At 38.9% G+C, this 15234-nt stretch overlaps 1 protein-coding gene and 1 pseudogene across 5 annotated transcripts; both read left to right on the top strand.

Annotated features, from left to right (window-relative positions):
- The first annotated feature begins 3596 nt into the window (after positions 1-3596).
- Positions 3597-5853, top strand: LOC115020433 (peroxiredoxin-like 2A; annotated as a pseudogene).
- A 1076-nt stretch (positions 5854-6929) lies between these two features.
- Positions 6930-11851, top strand: LOC115020432 (peroxiredoxin-like 2A). 5 transcript variants are annotated; one of them, XM_029450466.1, is made up of 7 exons: positions 6930-7052; positions 8599-8847; positions 9495-9680; positions 10108-10199; positions 10313-10453; positions 10846-11010; positions 11101-11851. In XM_029450466.1, exons 2-7 carry the CDS (start codon positions 8652-8654, stop codon positions 11194-11196), a joined length of 876 nt encoding a protein of 291 aa, XP_029306326.1. In that variant the 5' UTR covers positions 6930-7052; positions 8599-8651; the 3' UTR covers positions 11197-11851. The 5 variants fall into 5 exon arrangements, with proteins under 5 accessions (XP_029306326.1, XP_029306331.1, XP_029306328.1 ...); XM_029450468.1 differs by lacking the exon at positions 6930-7052 and adding an exon at positions 7083-7289; XM_029450469.1 differs by lacking the exon at positions 6930-7052 and adding an exon at positions 7836-8068.
- Positions 11852-15234: the final 3383 nt, after the last annotated feature.

The raw sequence follows: 15234 nt of genomic DNA on the forward strand, positions 1-15234 counted from the left end.
TTGTGTTGTGAAAGCCATTTACCATATTTCATTCAAATTAAGTTTTGTACTTCTGAGACACTATTTTGATCCATACCATATATATATATATATATATATATATATATATATATATATATATATATATATCAGGCCTCTATCCTGATATATTTTGCTTCTTAATACTGCACTGATCATTGATATGCATAATCTTCATAAACCTATGGATAGTCATTTGTCACTGGACCACTGTTTTTTTCTCTTTTATCATAATTTACCAGATGTGAGGATTCATGTGTAAATGTAAGGAGTATCTTCAGCTGATACAAACAGCCATGGCACAAAGGATAAAGGATAGTCCCCATTAACAAAGCGTACACCTTCACGCTACTCCAAACTACAAATTTAAATGTTTCGATCCCAGCTCGATCTCTGTCACGTCAACCTGCGTATCAAAATACATTTTTGGTTTGGAGTCAGACGTTACATTTAGTTGATGTTGGTTTCCAGTAGCCTTACACCTCAAGTGATGTGCATACAGTTAAGCCATCCCATAAATGAATAAAGAGTGTTGATTATATTTTGTATTATTAATCTGAATTTGCAAAGTGACTTGTAGCTAAAGTTATCAAATAAATGTAGTGGAGTAAAAAGTACAATATTTACCTCTGAAATGTAGAGAAGTTCAAGAACAGAACAATTTAAATTCTCAAGTACAAGTACCTCAAAATTGAACTTAAGTACAGTACTTGAGTAAACTTTCCACAACTGCTTTCTCTGTGCGTCACAAGTGATTCTAAAGAAGACATACCTTCTCAATCAAATTAAATGTAATAAATATTATAATAAATAAACTGTCTAAATGAACAGAGTGCTGTGTGGCCGCTGTGCATCATTCAGCGATGAATCAATTCACATAAAGAGGGAATTAGATATACTCGAAAATAAAATGAAAGGTATTGCTGCCAATAAGTCGGTGTGAAGAAGTGGATTCATTAAACCTACCGAGGACTTCCTATAGTTAAAGTTTAAAGTTCCAATCCTAACGAACCTTCATCGAAAGACCCGTTGGGCCCCTCAGAAGACGAAGAACAAAATGATAAAGGACCGATGGCCTTTGTGTCGGTGCAAAGAAAAGCTCAGCAGTTTCTCTCAAATCTTCACAGTATTGTTTAACAACTAGTGGACATCCAGTATGTCAGCGAGCATGAAAGTCCCATTGATTTTAATACGTAATTCATGCTGACAAAGTGAAAAAACAAACACACAATACTATAATTTCACAGAGTGTCCGACATTACACATTGTGGCTCAACCAATCCCAAATCCCACATGACAGCGTCTCCTCCTTCTGTCTGATTGGCTACATGAAACGTGCGTCACTTTGCGTTTCAATTTAAAAGCAGGGGTCAGGGTTTTGGGGTTTGAGATCTTGCCAGAACAGGATGAGATAAATGAACCCTGGCATCGTCAGGGGCTGTTAACACCTGTTTGTCTTTCCCCAGGTTCAAGGACACACAGTTTGCCCCTGCAGCTTTGCTCTCTGAGTTTGTCGGTTTACCAACCAGTTTCATCTGGATGGCACAGCAGGCATCCTGCCAGTCATGAACTTTTGTTGCGCAGTTGAGAGATTGTGGAGAGTGCACAGTTTGATACATAAAGATGTACATATCAACAAATAGCAGATAATCCACACTGTCTATCACCATAATTACTTTACTGTATGTTTGTGTTTATTTCTTTTTATCACTGTTGTTGTTCTGTGTTTTTACAGACTTTTATAGCTTAAGCTAGCTCTTTATGTTAAAGGTAATTTATGTTGTGTGTTCATTTTGTGGCGTCTTGTTTGTATTTACCAGAAAACTGTTTGCAAAATTATCAAGTGGGATTATTGTAGAATTTATAGAAATATTGACAAATGTTCCTCATACAAATTGTTTAAATTCACTCAAACAAACAAATAACCAAATAAACTCGCACAGTAAAGACTATTGTACTCCCTGTTCTTCCTTTACTAGTGCCCACTTTGCTCTCTGATTGGCTTCACTTGCACAATAAGAGTTTGACGGGTCAACCAATGCCTGCGAACAAAAACACCACACAGGAGGTGGGGTGCAAACCTACAGATGGGATTGGCTGTTGGTCCAGCACACTCCCCACTAGAGCAGCATTGGTCCAAGGAGAGTATGTGTGTGATAGTGTGATAGTAACACCAGCCGTAAAATATCAGTATAGTCAGACCATCCCAAGACCTTACTTGAACCTTGTGACTTCACAGTGACTTCACTGATTATCTTATGAATTACAAGCGTACGCCTCACTTTGTCATATCATATCAGGGGGGGAAATCCATTACGGTCTATAGTAGATGACGGGAAATGTTTACAACTACTGAAGCAAGCATCCAGGCAGGCATAGACTTTCACACACACACACAGACACACACACACACACACACACAGACACACACACACACACACACACACACACACACACACACACACACACACACACACACACACACACACACACATCGGCCGAGCAGAGCAGCCAGAGGGAGTGCAGCAGCTGGGCTAGTGGAGCCACAGTGTCATCCTATCCCTTCTCTATTCGGCCCATTTTGGACCCTCAGCACATTCCTCACTGCCACCAATGAGTGAAATATTACCACAATACCATTCTAGCAATGCGCTTTTATCACACAGAGAGGTAAAGTGCGTTCACTTCCTTCACACACACTCCTCTCACCTTGAAGCTCCTTAACTACACAGTACTGGGGTGGACTCTGTTTTTGTTTGGTTTTATCAATGGCTCCTTTTATAAAGCTGCTATCTCCACTGGTGATGGCTGTAAAAAAGGGGTAAAAAAAATAGGGTGTTTTTGAAGATGTGTATAACGAAGATTCTTCAGTAATTTGGTACGGGTCAGATGACGTATTATCTAATCATGCATTTTTCATTAGATTTAGTTAATAAGTCAGCATCTATTTAAATGTTAATCATTTTAGTCATTATTCAAAAAAGAAAAGAAGCAGCCTCTGTGAGGATTTGATGGTGAACTTTGTCACGTATGATAGTAAACTGAATATCTTTGGATTTGATGATTGGATTAAACAAGCAATTGGAAGACGTCGACTTGGGCCCTGGGATATTTCAGTCATAACAGCTGGAGTGTCCCAGGACCTCTGCAGCTACAGACCTGAAGAGATAATAAAAAGCCAAATCTTATAAAGACATTTTTTATGCTCTCCACCGACTGTATATCAGCAGTTTAAATAAATAAAAATGTTGGTGTTCATTAATTTAACTAAAAAGATCAGGAGACTTGTGCATATAGGTATCGTACTCAAATACTGAATTAGAGATGCTTTTTATTATATTGATGGATGTTAACAGCTTGAACATAATCAAGGCAACATAACTGCTTCAATAAATATTCCAAATGACTGTTATGTAGCTTTGTGATGTGAGCTCCACTCTGCACCACTCTGAACCTGGCACCGAGGATTCAGCTCAACCTGAGCCTTGTTTCACAGCCGTCTTTGAGGAATTCCTGTCATGTTACGTTCACATAAGCAAGGCTTTCACCGGGATTGGACTGATTGGAGTTTAGTCAGCTTAAGGGGCTGGTTGCAAACATCAGATTCCTCCACATTAGCAGCGAGGCACGGTCTGGTGAGTATCACATTTTCACATTTTTGGTTGACAAATTGTATATTAACAAAAGTTTATTATTAAACCATTAAAAACTAGATTATTTAATCTAACTGGCATTTGTCTTTTGTTAATATATGGAACTCTTTATGTTGTTAATCTAAGTGTCAAGCGGTCACATGGAACAGTGTATTCCTGCTTTCTGAACAACAAAGACAAATATGTTTTTTATTAGTGATTAATCTGCAGATTACTTTCTAAATTAACCGATTCATTGTTTGGGCTATAAAACGTCAGGAAATAGGGAACAATGTCTAACCAGGTTTCTTAAAGTCCTAGGTGATGTCTTTAAATGTCTTGTTGTGTTAGTCCAAACTCCAAAGATGTTCAGTTGTATATGATATAAAACAGAAAAGCAGGAAATCTCCGATTAGATAAAGAAATGACCAAAGCATGCATGAGCGCACATGTTTAGCTGTGTAAAGATATAAATAGCCACGCTAAAGTGATCTGACTGATAAGGTAAAAACATCTTAGTATTGTTAAAAGTTCTATGTTTTCTTTGTAGGGGGCCAGTTTAGGGTCATGGTGAGCGTGACCACGGTCCTGATGGCGGTGAGCCTGTTTGTTGCAGAGCTCATCAGCTCATTCACAGACTGGTTCCAGACAAAAACAGCATGGGCCAACCTAGAAGTGCTGGAGGACACAGAACTGAAGACCACTGGAGGCGGTGAGTGCTAAAACAGGAACACAACACAATCTATTACTGTAATTTTGCACTGCAAAGTTACAGATTTTTTATCCAAAATGCCCTTTTGCTCCATTAGAGCTCAACAAGGAAACACTGGGAAACCAAAAAAGAGGGACTGTTGTACTAAAAAACCCTTTGAACTTCTTATAATCACGATAGATTGATACAAACCTGTTGTCTCGCACAATCCAACTTGAGAGTATGTATGATAGCACACAATCCTCCTAGCTGGCCAAAACAGCCAACAGACAAGATAGTTAGTTAATGGACTCCCTCATTATCCCTTCTTGGCCTTTTAATGTTTTTATTTCTATTTAAATTTCCTTTTATTATGTGTTTATTTTTCTCTTTTTCTCAATGTTTTGGATGTTTTATGCTTTGAATTGCCTTATTGCTGAAATGGGCTTCACAAATAAACTTGCCTCATGAAGAAGAATCAGTGAGATTCGATAACGCTCTTTTGTCTCGTTCAGTCCATGAGCGACACAGGGCCAAAACTCTGTGGGAGAAGACCGGAGCTGTGGTCATGGTTGTGCGGCGACCTGGATGATTATTGTGCAGAGAGGTACGGAATAACATGCTTTTATGTGTATCAATAATAAGAACTTTATAGTCACCTAAGTGGTTAACTTTCATCCATGCTGTTGATTATCTCTGACCTTCCCTCTCCAGGAAGCTGCTGAGCTGTCCTCTCTGAAGTCCCAGCTGCAGCATCTTGAAGTCCCTCTATTTGCCGTGGTCAAAGAAAACCGTGGCAAGGAGCTGGACTGCTTCAAGAAGTTCTTCTCTGGGAAGGTCTACGTGGATCAGAAGGTTTGCTTTTAACCATGGCTTTAAGATATTAGGGGAAACATGGAGGGTTACATAATTTAAGACATTAAACTGCTATTATATTATTCTCATAGAGAAATTTCTACGGCCCTCAAGAGAGGTGGATGTTTCTCTCCATGTTCCTGCGTGTTGGCGTGTGGAGGAACCTTTGGCGGGCCTATAGGAGGGGCTTCAGGGGAAACCTAAGAGGTGAAGGACTTGTCCTGGGTGGAGTCTTCGTCATTGGGCCTGGAGATCAGGTAGGCAGTAATTTACAGAAAAAATATTCTCCGACAAGTGTATCTGAAGGTTTTAATGGGTTATGATCGTGTTTTTTCCCTCCTCCCAGGGTATTCTACTGGAGCACCGCGAGAAGGAGTTTGGGGATAAAGTGAATATGCTGGCAGTACTCACAACAGCTCGCAAAATGCAAGACGACATGGCAAGATAGACCTTAAATATGTGAATGAATGGACTGTTTGTTAGTGAGGCGTTATGTAATAATGGTTGCAACATGTTTCCTATTGCATGTCTGTAATCATTAACCCAGGAGTTTTCTCTACACCACAACATAGCCACTAACATGCTGTGCTCCACTCATGTTGTATTTGTAAATTTAATTTAATTCCCCTTTTGCTGATGTGTGTAACAACTATGTGGTTAAAATGTGCCACTTTAACTGTTTATTGACCCACTGTCTGCACTTCTGGTCTTGGTAATGTGATGGTCTTTTGTGTGTTTTAATGAAGATTTGTTTCTAAACTCTGCTGAGAGAACAGCTCTGATGCTCACACCCAGATGTACCACTATTAACAAGACAGTCTTGGCCTGACATGAGGGAGATTGAACCGTTAGAGTGATTAAACACATTTTGTGTTTGCCATGTAATAAAACACTAATGATTACAGAAAGATTATCTACATATGTACCTGTCTGTGTATTTTGTTTTCAATTGTCTTCTTGTTTTATGACGGTTGGCATCCATCTCTGCTTATCCATCATATCGTATAAAAACTGTGTCCATAAGAAAGATAACAGTACCCTGACATGTGCTCTCTCACCCATGCTCAGACATCCTTTCAATGTGAATTTCTGCACCCCTAATTCCCTTTGATTATTCCTCATCATCTCGCTCTGCATCTCATTCCCCCTACAACTCAAAGCTACATGCTCCACTATCTTCTCTCCCTGACATCCCTCACACAAGACCGTCCGGTGTTTCCCTACCTTTACTTAAGTAGCCTACTGTACTTAAGTACACTTTTGAGGTATTAACTTTAGTATTTCCATTAACTTTGGAAAATACTGAAGTTTATGGAAATACTAATACAATAACTACAGAAATATATATAAACTATAGGAGTATATATATATTTATTTTTATATATATATATGGTGGAGCTCATTTTACCATTTATAATACTGTTCTAAAACAAATCATATTTATCACATACTGAAGTAAAGTAACTCAAAAGTAAATTGTATGTGTGTATATATATATATATATATATATATATATATATATATATATATATATATATATATATATATATATATATATATATATATATATATGATGTATGTATATATACTCATAGTACATCTTGATGGTTGTTTGGGTGGAAAGACCTTTAACTTGATAGGGCTGACGATGAGTCTTAGTATATCTTGTATTTCCCGTGTCTTGCTTCTCACAGATTCATGTCAAAGTCATGGGTCAAAGGTCAAATCTGCTACGTCGGCCATCTTGCTCGATTAGTTTCCCTGCACCGTGGATTGATTAGTACGCCTGCGCCGAAATCTGTTGTTTACAAAACGGTCGGTTGAGAGAGACGCTGCTTATCGCTTCATTGGTTCAGGTGAGAGTGCCTTTATTAAAAAAAACGACTCCATTAATTATATATCACAGCGACAGCTTCGGAACAGGTGCACTTGCGTCAGGAAGCTATGCTAGCTCCAGGGCCAGACTGAATGAACCAAGGGCTGAACTCTTTGCTAACTGCTAATTCATTGACCGTTTGCCTTGACACAGCCGTTACTGTCACCGTGACCGTGCCAACAGTAACTAGCCACAGGAACTTTGTAGGACACTGAAAGTATGTATTGATTATGTAATCGTCACCATGGCTTCTCACACATTTAGAAATATCTTAATCCTATTCGGTTAAAATTTAAAGTGTAATATGCATAGCCATTAGGTAATGTCATTGATTACACATTGGTAGTATGAGGATTCATTATCTGCCCTATTTGCTGTCTTCGCGCGGGCTAAAAGGGCAGTTACTGTTTTAGCTATTGTAGTGACTTTACTTCGGCTAGTCTATTGGCAGCAGTGGTGAAAGTAAAATTAGCAAAGTAATTAAAAATGACAAGTTACAAGTAAATGTCCTGTATTCAAAGTTACTGTCATTTAAAACTTTTTTTATTCTATTATACAGAACAAACAGGAAATAGGATATCGCACAACTACACACAGCTGCTAGACTAGGCCTCATATACAAATAATAGCCCATTAATGACATTGAGTTAGGTATGTTGGACAATATTAAAAAGCTTTAAAAGGGCAGCTTTGTTAAGCATTTGATGAATAGAAACTAAATCAACAACTAAGTACAAGTATTACTAATTGGGGTTTGTTAGTGTTTACAGCTGCTCTTACTGCTTGCTCTGCAGACACATCCAAGACATCTAGACTTCCTTGAGTTGCAGGCGTCTGTCTCTATTGGCTGCTGCTGTTATCTTGTTTTTCAGCCTCATGTCTTTCCTGTAGTTACTTGTCAGAGCTCACATTTGTTTGGGTGCTTTACTGTATGAAACTGTATGAGCTTAATCCCAGGAGAATAAGTATTTCTTCGCATTTTGGACATGGAGACAAGTTAGTATATTACCGTCTTACTTTTCAATTGGGTATAGACTAAATGTAGATTTGGTCCTTTTTGAACTTAAAGTCATATTTCTCTTGTGTAATATCTGCAATACTGGTCATGTATAATTCTCAGTGCAGGATGTAGCATACACTGTAAACTGATTTTGATTTTTGTGTTTTCACTGTAATTGATGTGTAACAATATATGTTGTTGATATGCAATAATAGGAAGTTTGTTTGCAAATGGAGAAGTCATACCCCAGTAAGATTATTTAGATAAGAATCACATTTTTTATACTTCATGCTTTTATCGTACTTTCATTTTGAAATCTGCAGGGCGAGTAATACATTCCGATAAAACTTGTTTAATGGTTGGTATGACATTTTATCTGGGCAGTCTTATCATGAATAAAGATTCAAGGTATTTCTCTCTCTTAAATCTGTGAAATCAAATACAGCCTTCTTGAAAGTAGTGCTTTGCAGAAGAGGTGGATTGTATTGTCTCTGAAACGGAAAACACTTGTCTTTCTTTCTTTCAGTGAAATCTTGAGGGTGTTTGTAGTCAGAGGGTCAGACTTTTTCCACGTTCCCGATGCTGGCTCTGTCCAGGCGTCCGACAGCTTTGAGGTGGAGACTGTCCCTGTGCTGCTCTGCCCTCTCTCTGGGGAGCGCTACCATGAGCAGCCAGCCCTCCACCACAGCCAGGCCCCACTTTCTAAGAACCCAGACAGCTCTGTTTCACCAAAGTAAAGCCAAAGCCAGTCCTGACCCAAACAAGCCCGCTTCAGGCAAGGACATATTTCACTGCCTACACAGCCAGCTGTTCCCATAACCCAAATATTCAAGCGTGTTGTAGAAACAAAGCCGTGACCTGTGCACAGTTTTCCCTGCTTTACACCCACTTTGTGCTGGAGTGACAGATCGTCCTGACACTAAAGAGTGTTATGAAAGTAGACATAATAATTTTATAATGTACTGATTTTATTTTTCAAGCTTTTTAAAATGTTTTGGTAAACTAGTGCTACTATTACTTTTTTTTTTTTTAAGCAAAAATGCCCCCCAAAAAACGAACTGCCTTCTGTGAATAGCATCAGCATCCCATCTCCTTAGTAAGTATGTGAGCTTAGTCTCATGGATGAACTTTAGATGAGAGTAAAGTGACACTGATAAATCACTGCGCTCAAAAGACAACATCTGCAAGCTGGGTCTTGTTGTCTTGGCCTCAGGGAGGTCTGAGGTCTGAGTTTTCCTTGAGTAAGACATTTGAGTGAAAGAGGACATGCAGATATACAGTAGAAACACTAGTGTACACATTTAACAGCTCAGCTGCAAAGGCAATGTGAAAGAAAAGGGATGGATCAACGACTAGAATGTAAAAAAATTATTATGTCAAATGACACATTTCTCTACTTGTGTTGTTCCGTTTGTGCTGCAGTGTTGTCCTCTGTTTCTGGGCTGGAGGGGGAGCTGTTCGGGATGGGGATGTGGTCGTTGGGGCTTGGGGCTGTCGGAGCTGCGCTCGCTGGGATCTTGCTGGCCAACACAGATCTGTGTCTGTCAAAAGGTGCACAGGCATCGCTGGAGAACATTGAAGCGGCTGACCTGCGCTCCACCATAGATGGTAAGTAGACTTTCTGATTGGCTGGCTATAATAATGTCTGTTTGTCTTAAACCAGCTGTTAAACCCATTAGGAGGAGAATTAACATTACATCAGCACAGAATCAGCCACTTCCTGCATTGTACATGCTCTGAATGAGGTTTTGTGCAACATTTAATGCAAAGCTGCTTTCTCAAATCTGCCAGTATTACAGATTAGATCACTGTTGAGGTCTTTGTCTGAAGCTACGGTGGAGTTACTGTGTTATTAATGTACATAAATATTTAGCTTTTTCTCCATTTGAAGGCTGCATCTTTTATCTTCCAAACAATGGCTTTATTGAATTCTTGCAGCAGTACAACCCATGACATTCTTGTGCTTTCTTTTTGTCAGAGACAGGTCAGATTGGAGCCTTGTTTTAGAAACATTTTCTTCTTGTTTTGTCTGCAGAGGACAACGTCATCAAAGCAAAGAGCCTGTGGGACAAGAACGGGGCTGTGGTCATAGCCGTACGACGACCTGGATGATTTTTGTGCAGAGAGGTGATGCAAAATGTTTCTGAATTACAGAGCAGAGGGTGTTACATGAAGTTGAAACCTATACAGTGCACGTGAGTAATATTTCCCCTGATGGTATAATCTCTCTTTCTGTGTAGGAGGCCTCTGAGCTGTCCTCTCTGAAGCCCCAGCTGGAAGAGCTCGGGGTCCCTCTGGTCGCTGTCGTGAAGGAGAACGTCGGCACAGAGATCCAGGACTTCAGACTGCACTTCGCTGGGGACATCTACATAGATGAACAGGTTCGAAGCATGCACACTCCTGTCAGCGTGTCTAAGCAGTTAAAACAATCTCATTCCTTGACAGAAAAAGACTAGGACCCCTGCAGCACACACTGGTAATGTCGACCCGTCCAAACCTGTTACTTGACGGTTTCTCTTGATCTTTTATGGGGAATAGGCTTTTAATCATTAGTTATTGCTGGATAAGTGAGTCACATATGTTGAGAACTAGATATTGATCCTTCTGTTACTGCATTCATGCAGTAACAGAAGGATCCGAGGGGAAACTTGAGAGTTGACAAATGAGGTGAGAAAGCAATTTTGGCAAGGAAATACATTCTTCACATTACTGGAAATCCTTGTGAGATGTAAACCTTGATTAGGCTGACTAAAACTAAACGGTGTGATTGCAGAAAAGCTTCTACGGCCCACTGCAGAGGAAGATGGGTGGTCTGGGGTTCATTCGCCTCGGGGTGTGGCAGAACTTCATGCGGGCCTGGAGGTCCGGTTACCAGGGCAACATGCACGGCGAGGGCTTCATCCTGGGGGGAGTGTTTGTCATCGGAGCAGGAGACCAGGTGAGCGTAGCAAACATCTGGACTGCACAAGCAGATGTGGCTGAATAGAGCTTGATGAAACTGTGTTTTAACGGCATGTTGTTTTTGCAGGGGATTCTCCTGGAACACCGTGAGAAGGAGTTTGGCAATAAAGTAGAGATTGCAGATGTTTTAGAGGCTGTTAAGAAAATTGTGGCAGGTAAATAATATATATACATGTTTTGCTAAATCAAATGGCATTTAACAAAGGTACACTGTATTTAGATCAAAACTAGAATTACACTACAATTAAACATTGATATTATGATGACTGACTATGAAGTCTGTTTGCGTTGTCTAATATACCTCTGTGTTTTGCACATTAATTTACCGTTGGTTACGAAAGTGGATCTGTGAAATGCAGGACGGAGCCAATATTATCAGAGGATCACTGATTATTCCTGTTTAAGACTAGAAGAAGTTAGGGTTTTTGAGACGGGTATTAAAAACGGGTAATTAAAGGCAGCACTTTCATTTCAGGTACATCAACCATTACATTTAAAGCCACTTGAAAGCGGCCTTTTAGAGAACCACATGAATCAATCTAAAGTCTCTATTACACATCTGATGAATTATTCTATTAGCTGTCTGTTATGTGTTATCTTAGTTTTCTTTTCTCCTAGTCAGGCACCTCAATGGGCCTCCAACATGGCGGACGAGTGTGTGTGCAGCCTGTGTGTGTGATAATGACAACTTGAATCCAAACTCAACATTGAGAGGAGCAGGTTTGATGCTCAAACACGTACAGGCTTAGCCACTGTCGCCATGTTGAGTGTTTGTAGGTGAAAATAAAAGTAAAAAATAAAGAACCTCATCACCATCACTGTGCTCCTGTGTGTTTATTATTTTAAGATTTCAACTGTATGTTGGGGCAACAATAGATTCTACCAACTCTAGTTGATGTCTTTGTATTTCCAGCACAAATATTTTAGACAGAGCATTCTGGATTCTGATTGGCTGGCTGGTGTATATTCATTTTTAGTAACTGGACTGTATAACCGGATGTTTGCTGTTTTAAATTAGTACGCTAGTATTTAGGTTCTCTGCGTCCTCCATTATAATCATGGTACATACAATTTGTTTGGTTTTCTTCAGATGGTAAAACATGCATTTTAAATCATTTGACTAGACTAAAGATTATTCTGATTTTAAGTGTTTCAAAAATAATTAAAACCTTCATGAGACAGAATTCAGAGTTGGTCCCGTTTGTGTCCGATTCATGAACATAGCAAATCCATTAAAAGTTCAATTACACACTCCATTTTCCCTTAAATTAGATCAATAATCCAAAGGTTTATTAATCAAATCCTGTTTCTTTGCCAGTAGCTAAAACTAGTTTGTATTGTCAACACATTTTTCTGGTAAATAAATGTGACAGTTATTTCAACCATGAATCTATTATAGCCATAGAGAGAATATCCTGAAAGCTTGGGATGGATCTAAACATGTCAGTAACAATTCTCCAGTTATCACATTTAAATCACTCATCCTGGGAATTATTTTATCCTCCGAAATCTGAATATTTCCTTGGTTGGGGGTGCGTGTGTGTGCAAAACATACTGTAACAACTCATGACACAGTTTAATCTCAACTTTATCTGATTGATCTGATCTCTACTTTCCCAGTTGTTGAAGAAACAAACCTTATCAGATCAGAACTGTGGTTTTCTCCTCACAAGCAGGACAACTATATTAAAAAAAACATTTAAAATATACAATATTTAATAACGTCAAATTAAGCAGACATATTTTGACTTTCACGTTACATATTTTATTCTATTGTTCTGAGTAAAATACATTCCACATCACGGAAATATATTTCAACACAATACAAAATAGAGGGAGAAAACACTGTGCACCAGGACTACATGTGTGTACGTCGCATGTACTTGACACAACCAAAACATTCATGAAGTGTAACAATGGATTGTCTTTACATTTGTGCCTTCAGTTTGCAAATATTTGACATTTTCTTCATGGCATGTACAACTAAAGTTATAAATGAGCAGGTTTTCAACCAGAACGCCAAAAATTCATGTTTATGAGATTTTATTGTAATGTTAGTCAAATTGATTTATAGCTTCACTCTGTGTTAATGATGCTTTTCAATGTTCTTGAATCATTTGGTGTGCTGTTGAGTCACACCGACAGTTGAGGACCATTTCTGAATACAAAACAAAACAGCTGAAAACATGTCTTTGCATGAGAAAAGCCCGGCGAAAGGTCCGCACGTTAAAGCTGAAACGAAAACTTTAAAAGCTACACACTTCACTCTCATCTTTGGCTAGATCTATTGGTGCGACATGTTACGGTGGAACAGTGCAGTCACAAGCGGAGATACATGTTCACAAATGCATTTAAATTCCGACTGAAACCCTCCAGTTTTGTTCTTGACACTTTTGCGCCATAACTCCAAGAGAAGAAAAAACACAAAATAAAAATAAAAGCAGAAGCTAAAGCTACTTGGTTACGAGCAAAGAAAGCTGCCAGACAATGAATGAATGACTAATAAGCAGTAACCATAGTTCACTCACCATCATCCAGCACCATAAACAAATACAATCTTCAATGTTTAAAATGCTCCTTTAAATAGCAACACAGATCCAACTAAGCACCTACAGCAGCACAGCAGCACAGCAAAGGTTATATAGTGCAGGTTCACCCTCTGTAGGAAAACACCCCAAACACAACACACAACTATGTCTTAATGATGCAGCCATGGTATCAACTATTGGAATACAGTAGTGATGCTAACGCCGAAACACCGTCCTGCAGTGCATGTGATCATGTCTCAGTGTTACAGAAACAGAAGCTTTCGTCTGGGGGTCAAGTGTTTGTATGGAAATATGAATGACAATGGAGCATAAAAGTTGAAAGAAGAGTTTCATTCCAAAATGAGTGGGGAGTCATATCATAGTACGCATTTATAAAATGATCTGATAGCACTTTGGGATTAAACTCTCTCACATAAACACAATCATTGTGTATTTCTGTAGTTATGAGTTGTGCAGTTGCTACAGTCCCAACAATCAGTTTACTTTAGTCAGAAACTGACTACAGATGCTTGATGGAGGTGTGAACACGCTCTGTACAATCTTACTGTTGGGTTTAGTTTTCTTTGACCAACATTATACAAAACGTCCCTTTACACAAACATTGAATCATAGTTGGTAATCTATGACTGTGTATCAAATTAAATCCCACCCGAAGACCGCCTCCTCTAATCTGAGGACTCATTAGCCCTAAAAAAAAAAAAAAGGTGCACTCGCTCAAAGTCAGTCGCAGCAAACTCCTCAGTGCGCCTGCAATACAAGCAGCTCAAATTGTTTTCCGTTGCATATGTGGGGGCCTTCTGGTGGATTCACTGACAGAGGCTCACCTTGAAGTTAAAATCTCTAAAATTCCTCATGCATATGTGCTCCATATATTGTACATCATATATATATATTTATAAGTATATCCAAGAAAAATATATATTCTTGCATAATCCAGACAGATGACACTGGGATCATTTCATCTGATATGTCCTCACGTACACCGTCATCACTGTCTAACCACACTGGACAGTCATGTGTTCGGCCAACTCAGCAGAGAAGCTCAAAGTCAGTTAAACTGTCGAACGAAGCAACAACAACCAGTGTGCACAGTTACCCACTGCCCTGTAATAAGCATTTAGTATTTTTGATTTTGTCACGCAACAATAGCTACTTCCATTTGGTACAATGGGACATCAACAGCTCTGGTGAGAACGGCAGTTTTGCAGATGGCTAGCTCGCCGTTGCACATAAAAACCCTGCGACTCCGACTTCAATTGAGAGTTTTGACTTCTTCTTTTAACCCGCTCACACAATCTTTCGGTTCAAGTGCGGATATTAAAACCAACTAAATCTGAGTTACAAAGTTCTCACATGAAAACAGCAACACATCCACCTTTTGCACGTGACTGTTTAAAACACAGAAAGGGCAACACTCACATCATATCATCTTAGCAACAACACGGAGACACACAACAAAGTCCTCCACCTGACAACCACCAAACAAGCACTACACTAATCAAATATTTCAATATTATGCCACAAAAGATAGCAACAGAAGTAGTTTGTTTATATATATATAAACAAACTATATATATATATAAAAAATCAATATATATATATATATATATATATATATATATATATATATATATATATATATATATATATAT

This window comes from Cottoperca gobio, chromosome 15, assembly GCF_900634415.1.
Source record: "Cottoperca gobio chromosome 15, fCotGob3.1, whole genome shotgun sequence".
NCBI classification, from domain to species: domain Eukaryota; kingdom Metazoa; phylum Chordata; class Actinopteri; order Perciformes; family Bovichtidae; genus Cottoperca; species Cottoperca gobio.